The 8,082-nt window shown below is 38.5% G+C and overlaps 1 protein-coding gene across 1 annotated transcript; it reads right to left on the minus strand.

Moving 5' to 3' along the window:
* Window positions 1-2,817: 2,817 nt before the first annotated feature.
* On the minus strand, window positions 2,818-6,381 carry LOC140343953 (protein shisa-1-like). The gene is made up of 2 exons (XM_072430860.1): window positions 5,810-6,381; window positions 2,818-4,801 (listed from the first exon to the last, which is right to left on the minus strand). Exons 1-2 carry the CDS (start codon window positions 6,090-6,092, stop codon window positions 4,278-4,280), a joined length of 807 nt encoding a protein of 268 aa, XP_072286961.1. The 5' UTR covers window positions 6,093-6,381; the 3' UTR covers window positions 2,818-4,277.
* Window positions 6,382-8,082: the final 1,701 nt, after the last annotated feature.

An 8,082-nucleotide genomic window follows, 5' to 3' on the forward strand; every position in this document is an offset into this window, starting at 1 on the left:
CCTTCCTCCCCTCCTACTCTCCTCCCTGTTGGTGTTCCCCAAGGGTCAGTCCTTGGACCAGTTCTCTTATCTCTGTACATCTCCTCTTTCTGTAGTCTCATTCTCTTTTGGCTTACAGTACCATCGGTATGCTGATGACACTCAAATCTATTTGTGCACCCGTGACTTGCCTCCTTCAATCCTTAGTAAGGTGTAATGCTGCCTGTCAGCCATCTCATCATGGATGTCTGACAGTTTTCTGAAACCTGGATAAAACAAAACTCATGCCCCCCCCCAAAAAAAAAAAAATCTCCCTCTGTCTTATTCCTAACAGTTAACAACACTGTTGTTCCTTTTATTCGTCCCTCCCCTCAGGCACATTGTCTTGGTGTCACCTATCACCTTCACCTAGACCTACACACCATCTCCAAAATCTGTCCCTGGAGACCACCAACTTGTACCCGCCTTTATCGTCTCCCATCTGGACTACTGTAACATCCTCCTCTCTGGTATTCCACTAACCCGACTCTCTCCTCTACAATCTATCATGAATGCTGCAGCCAGACTCATCCATCCTTCCCTCCGCTCTACTTTCGCTCTTTGTAGTTCTCTTCATTGGCTTCCATTTCACCTTAGAATCAAATTCAATCTCCTGTGATTTGCCTTCAAATCCTCTCACAGTTCTTGTCCCAGTTACCTTTCTGACCTGGTAAAAAAAAAATATTTCCCTAGCCACTCTCTTCGCTCCTCCAATGACCTACTACTGAATTCCTCACTCATAACCTCACATCACATCACATGCATAGCTCCAAGACTTTTCTAGAGCTGCCCCAACTCCCTGGAATGGTTCTCCTCCTCCTATTCGGCTTGCTCCTACTTTCTCCTCATTTAAAAGATCACTCAAAACCCATTTTTTTCAAACTTGCCTCCCCATCTTCTTCTATCTTTTGAAACCATCACTACTTCCCACCGCTACATTTCTCCCCTTCTATTGTGTGTTAATTCTCCCACCTACTAGATTGTAAGCTCAGGGCAGGGTCCTCTCCTCCTGTGTCACTATCTGTATCTGTTTGTCATTTGCAACCCCTATTTATTGTAACGCTGCGTAATATGTTGGCGCTATATAAATCTTGTTTAATAATCTCTCCATTTCTTCAGTTCAGGTTGCTTCTTTGGTGAATATTTTACATTTACAGTAGTAGTTTTTGGAAACCACACATAAACAGAAGGCCTGAATACCCATGTGGGTACTAATCAATTTGTGTAGGCTTTTTAAAGCAGTTTATTAAAATAGTATCTGAAATATGCTAAAATTATAGGTCAGCCTGGGACTATTTAAAACAGATGGAATGTTCCTTTACCCTAAAAGTCCCAGCTCTTCTGGATCTTGTCTGTTCTTATTACAGCTTGCCAGTAATGTGGTGGAATCTGTTTTTCACCATTTACCTGCAACTCTGCCAGTAGCACATGGTGTAACTATGCTCCCTGTACTGTATTTTGGAGAATCAGAGCAGTTACCCTAAAACAGGACCCCAGAACACTCACCATCCTCACCATAACACAATAAATAGGTGGGTTCTGTAAACCACAAAAAGCTGACAACATTGTAACTTGTTAGTTACATGTTACTATCAAAAGAAGAGTGTACATTATATTATCTTAAGATTGGTCAGGATCAACACTGGAAAGTTGCTTTTGTTGAACAGATCTAAACATTTTCAAACATATTTTATTTATTAAATCAACAAGGAGTAATTAGGAAAAGTAAACAGTTAGGGCTTTCATATGTTAAGGTGATGCTAAAGGCAGTTGACAAGTCTTAATTATTTTTTTTTACATATACCTTCTACAGGCAATTTTACATTTTATTTACCTGTTTACAGCATACAAAAACATGCTTAGAATTTAAAGATTTTTCTTTTCTAAAGCTGCATATTTATGCAACAATCCAAAGCATTGTGCTTAGGGCAGTGGCATACACACACATTCAATAGTTTCTATTAGCTTGTGCATAAATCCATTAGCATGCAAAGCCACTTTTCATTAGCACCTCAATTGACTTGTATTTTCTTAAGACTATAGCCCCAAGGTTTACATAAAAGGAGTACCAAATAGGAGCTGGCTTCACTTTGGAAGCACCTGGGCTAACCAAGCTAATTTTCATTTTAACATCTAAAAGTCATTACCAGCATTCTGTGCTATTAAAGTGTCGGTAAACATGTTAAAACAAATTGTGTATATATGCTCTTTACAGATCAGATTTCCAGTATTACACACCAAAAACTTGTGATTTTACCATCATGGGAACATTACCAGATGTTTAGTAAAACATAGAACCCCCCACCCTCTAAATAAGTGGTCATGATTGAAGTTTCTTGCATTCATCAGATGATTGTCACCAGAAATAATGGTCATGGTTATTGCTGTTCAAGTCTGACATGCAGGAATCACACAAAGGTTATCCATCAATCTAATACAGTGGATTGATGAACAACTGTTAATATCTATGGTGAACTCCTAGGGAGGAGAGCACAGCACGGTGGGGCTCAGTCATCTTCCTCTTCATTGAACAAAATGAACCTGTGTGCATAGTGCTAGTTAATTCATCTGATCACAAAAGATTTTCAGCAACAAGCCATCTGGCATCTGTCTAGGTCATACTTTTATTGCACAAACCATGCAATTCCTATTGCACGTAAAAGGACATAAATAGTTTAATTTCATAAATTATACACCCCCCCCCCCCCCAAAAAAAAAAAAAAATTCCATTATTTAGCTTTCATTCTAAATAAATAAAAAAGGTGCATACAATACACAGCACAAAAATATATCAAATCAGTTTTATTTATTTTTACTGCAAGAAATATTGCACTTAGCATTGTTAAACAAATACAGCACGCTCCTTTTCCAGAAGCAAATCTGTTTTGATGTTTTTACAAAAAAAGTTTAGAATTTGCAATAAAATTATAAAAATTAAAGAAGTATTACAAAAATAATTCATATACAACACTTAGTCAATTATTAATGCATTGCTTTTTGCAACACTCATGTCCATGAGTAACTTGAATTACAACACAGATTTTTAGATGCAAAGCACCCATGTAGCAGAAGGATTGGTGTAAAGACACAAAGATGAAGCAACCTCCCACTAGTAATTTACATTCAGCAACGAAAGGTCTAGAAACACTGACAATAAACGCCCTTTAAGGTTTGGGGCAAATTTGTTAATTTTCATGCAAGTTGGCTAAATGTTATTCTAATCAGGATGGCTTAAATATTTGATCTATGAAAAAGAAAAGGAACTCAGACTTTCTAACTCTTGTTCTGCATACTTCCCCCAGTTCAGTGAATCAGGAGTTTCATTTACTAAAACTTAGGAAGGTAAATAGGCACAGTGAATTATCACTCTGCATAGTAAAAAGGTCAAACGTTCAACTTTAAAAAAAAATCTATTTTGTTTATTGTTTTTTTTTTTCAAAGAATACCCAACAATGTGCAAAGAAAAGTGAATTTTTTGCCACATCTGTTAAACTGTTTAATGTAAAGCATATTGATAATTGCCCCCCCAAAGTTATTCACCTGAACACCAAAAGAATTAGGTGGGATATTATTTGCAATTATTACTCTTAGAGGGGCATCAGCAATAGCAGCTCCCATATCTTTCCCCTAAACTTTTATACTTTGAAACTCATCCAAGGTAAACACCCCCTTGAGTGAAAGCAAAGCCTTCATTTAAGATATCTATCTTCGAAAATGTGGACAGTAACTTGTTGCTTTTGGCTGAAGAGTCATTGAGTATAACCGTTTTATTGTGGAATCTTCCTGCTACCTAAAAAAATAAATAAACCTCGAGTCCCACTACAACAAAAACTATTTTAAAATGGTCAAAAAAAAAAAAATCTACCCCATTTGCTTGAAAAGTCTTAAATAAACTGTGTCCATTTTGTGGGGGTAAGTTTTTTTTTTTAATTAATATCCATATATTAAAGCTTTAGTGATTTCTTTGGAATGTTGACCAAAGGTTATGTTTCTAAAATGCTTTATACTGATTTTTTCACTTTTTGCCCTAATGGAGAGTCATTCTTTAGTTCAGATTTCAGCTAAACGTTATCCAAGACACTTAAAAATCCGAGACATTCAGGACATTATCTTTTTAAACAGACTGTTCACAACTGAGCATGACAAGAAGAAACAGGTAGGCTTGGTGGGTACATCACATACAAAGATTAAGTCTACAAAAGCTATAGTAATGTCTATGTAGTATTTGTCTACTATCACAGACTAGATGGTCCATAGACTCAACATTGAGCAACTGCGTCATTGCCCACAGGGAGGTCAACATTCTGGCCTACTGGAAAATAAGTATTGGGTGGCTGTGAGTAGCAGTTCCTGGCATCAACATAGGAGGCTGGGGCCAATAATATAGTATGATCAGCTGGCACACCATAATTGATGAATGGTGGCTGTAAGAAAGGTGGTGCTGTAGCTGCGTGATGCATAAATGGCGCATTTGGTGGACAAGCCATGATAGGAAAAGATGTGGGAATATACATATTGATATTTTCAGTGCCTAGAGGGCGGAGATTTGTTGGATTACTGCCGAGGAATACACGAGGTGCAGAGGCAGAGCTGGAACTGGAATGCCTTGATGTGTCCGTAGAGGTTTCTGAGTCCAGGAGTCGGCTTTGTGGGACAGGAGCTCCAATAGATGTCCCTTCCTCTGGTTTCAGACATTTGGTGCAGAGTACTCCCGCAATTGTGCCCAGAATAATAAAGGCCGCAAACAAACTTAAAATCAGAACGAAAGGGAAATAGGTGGGCACTAAAATAAACAAACATAAAAAACAGCATTGTTACAAGGGGTGTAAAGAAATGTTAAAACATCCCAGTTAAAATAGACCTGTCTGGCCCTGAATGATGACATACAGAACTTTTGGGAAGATGTGGTGGGGTTCTTGGTTAGGGACGTCCTGTTTTATTTTAAAGAGCTGGACTGCAGTTATAGTGGACATGCTATCCAGGAACACAAACATGCATACAAATGGATTGACAGCACATGTTCCTTTAGGGACTATTTTATTGCAACAGTACAAACTGAAGTGGTGTAAAGGACAGCATTGCTAAAAAAAAGAAAAACCTCTCCCTTCCTCCAAAATGCATGATTAATAGGTTGGATCAGCACAATTCTATTCTATTACCTGTTGACAAATGAGTACACCACCATATTTACACAAATTGCAACAGAGAAGATGTAGACCTCATGTCATTAGCCTGACTGTAGATTACTCATCCTCATTCAATAACCATAGGAAGGCCACTAACTATAGGCCACTGTATTTAATATATATTTTTTATTTTACACATTAGGATTACAGATGTGTACGGTAGTAAAAGGAATTATATTCAGGAAGAAAAACAGAATTTTAGGCAAATCGGAGGAAAAGCTCCGATCTGGGACAAAAGTTGCCAAACATCACCAAAGTAATCATTTGCCATGTTATAAATGTATGGGCTAAAGCAGAAATTGAATTTGGGTAGTAAACGTCAGGCCAGCTCTGATTACTAAGAAGTAATAATTTCCTGCATTTTTAATTCGTTTCTGCAGAGTTGTTCCCGAAACACACAAGCTAATCAATGGCTGTATAACTCTTTTCAGCACAAAAAAATGTTATGAAAACTAAAACAAACACTAACAAGAGCAGTCTACATGTATCTCTGGGGCAAAACATAAATAACGTTTTCTGGGATGCACAAAATTAGACATGCTGGTTTCTACATGCGAAGCTCAAATCAATACCTGAAAAATGGTCGAAACACATTGGAGTCTTACCTGCTGAAGGCAGTGGCACAGCTGGCAGCCCATCCTGGAAGTTCTCCTCCTGCTCCACGCTGGGGCACAGTCCTTGGTCCAATCTGGATTCGAAGGCTGTGCAGCAATACCGGAGACTGCACGATCCACAGCAGTAAGTGGCATCCGGGGAGTCAAAGCGCTCCGGGCACTGAAAACCATGGTGCCAAAGTCCAACATTATCGGCCCATCCATGGCAATACTCTCCAATCTCCTGCCCTGAACAGGATACCAGCAGAAGTCCGAGCACCAACACAGCACGCATAGTGAATGAGGAAAGCAATGATCCTGACTGGAGAAGGTGAACAGATTTATCAGCTGCTCCAATCACCCACCTCCCACACCTAAATCAGAACAGCCCCTCCTTCCTGCCAGGGTCTGATCACCTAATGAGAATTCCCTCCCTGAACACATAATGACATCAACAAGTGTTACTCTGGAGGAACGGGGGTGTCTGCAACATTTCCTGCACAAAGCACGGTATACACAAAACATATACATGGCATGTCCTACACCAACAAAATTCCACAGGTTTCCATCCATACATCAAGTCCACACACGCCTACCTGTTTCTTCTTGTCATGCTCAGTTGTGAACAGTCTGTTTAAAAAGATAATGTCCTGAATGTCTCGGATTTTTAAGTGTCTTGGATAACATTTAGCTGAAATCTGAACTAAACAAGGACTCCATTGGGGGGGAGGGGGTGATAAAATCAGTGACTTTACATTCCAAATTAAGCATTTTAGGATCATAACCTAACCTTTGGTCAACATTCCAAAGAAATCACTAAAGCTTTAAAATACTAATGATAAAACTGCCCCCCACACCCTAATTCCAATGAACATGGTTAATATAAGACATTTGTTTTTAAGCAAATAGGGTAAGGTAGCGGGGAGATTCCACAATAAAACTGTTAACTCCAACGTCCCTTTATCTAAAGCAACAAGTTACTGTCCACATTTTCTAACCTAGATATCTGAAATGAAGGCTTTGCTTTCACTCTGGGGTGTTTACCTTTTTATTACTTAGGTTTACATGCGTTTTAAAAGTAAAACATTTTAGGAAAAATATGGGAGCTGCTATTGCTGATGCCCCTCTGAGTGTACTAGTTGCAAATTATATCCCACTTAATTATTTTGGTGTTCGGACCGATAGGTTTGTACTGTATAAAATTAAAACTTTTTTATGTCCTATTACTTGTGTTAATAATTGCATTATTTATGAACTAGAAGTAAGCCCTGGACAGACGCCGGATGGCTTGTTGCTGGAAACAATCTTTTCCAATGACAGATGGATGAACGAGTACTGTGCACACAGGTCCATTTTGTTTCATGAAGAGGGAGGATGGCTGAGCCACACCATGCTGTGCTCTTCTCTCTAGTAGTGCACAATGGATATTAACAGTTGCTCATCAACCATTGTAGTAGATTGATGGATGATGACCTTTAAGTGACTGCTGCATATGTCAGACTTGCAATGAGCATGACCATTCATTTCTGGTGACACTCATCTGATGAGTGATTTATTTAATGACTGCATGGAGAAGGTAAGTAAGCATTCATTACTATTTCCTCAGCACTGGGCCTGTAATTGATTATAAATTGGCAATGTCTCAAACTACTGACACTATGGTAAAAAACGTTATGCTGGGGGTTGTGATGCAGATGTCAGAAGATAAGTGAGCCATGACATTAAATACACATAGATAATACAAATAACTGGCAAATTGACATTTTAAGCCTATTACCTACAAGAAAAAATAATTACTGGTAATATCACTGAGCCTAATAAAAAGTATTGCATACTGGCTGGAGGGCTCATGGCAAAGAAGCTCTTGAATTACATTAAAATGTGTAATCCATCTTTTTTTTTATATATATCAGTGATTGTTGTAGAGTAAGTACTAACTGTGGCTTAATGTAATATTTCTTTAGGAAATTCTTGTGATGCAGGAATGTTATATTCTTGTTTTATTTACATTATGAACGTGGAGGACTGTGTGCAGGACATGATACATTGAGAGTTATGTGCGGGACATTCTACATTAGGAGTTGTGTGCAGGATGTGCTATATGTAGGTCTTATATGGATGGCAGTGTGTGTGATATGTTGTGTGTGTGTGTAGGACGTGATGCATGAACTGCCTTGTGTATGATATGCTATGTGTAGGTCTTGATGTATCAATGGCAATGTTCCATCAAGTTCAACAACTAGGGAAATAAACATATCCGAGATATAAAACCCTAAAAGACATAG

Source organism: Pyxicephalus adspersus, chromosome Z, assembly GCF_032062135.1.
Source record: "Pyxicephalus adspersus chromosome Z, UCB_Pads_2.0, whole genome shotgun sequence".
In the NCBI taxonomy this organism is placed as follows: Eukaryota; Metazoa; Chordata; class Amphibia; order Anura; family Pyxicephalidae; genus Pyxicephalus; species Pyxicephalus adspersus.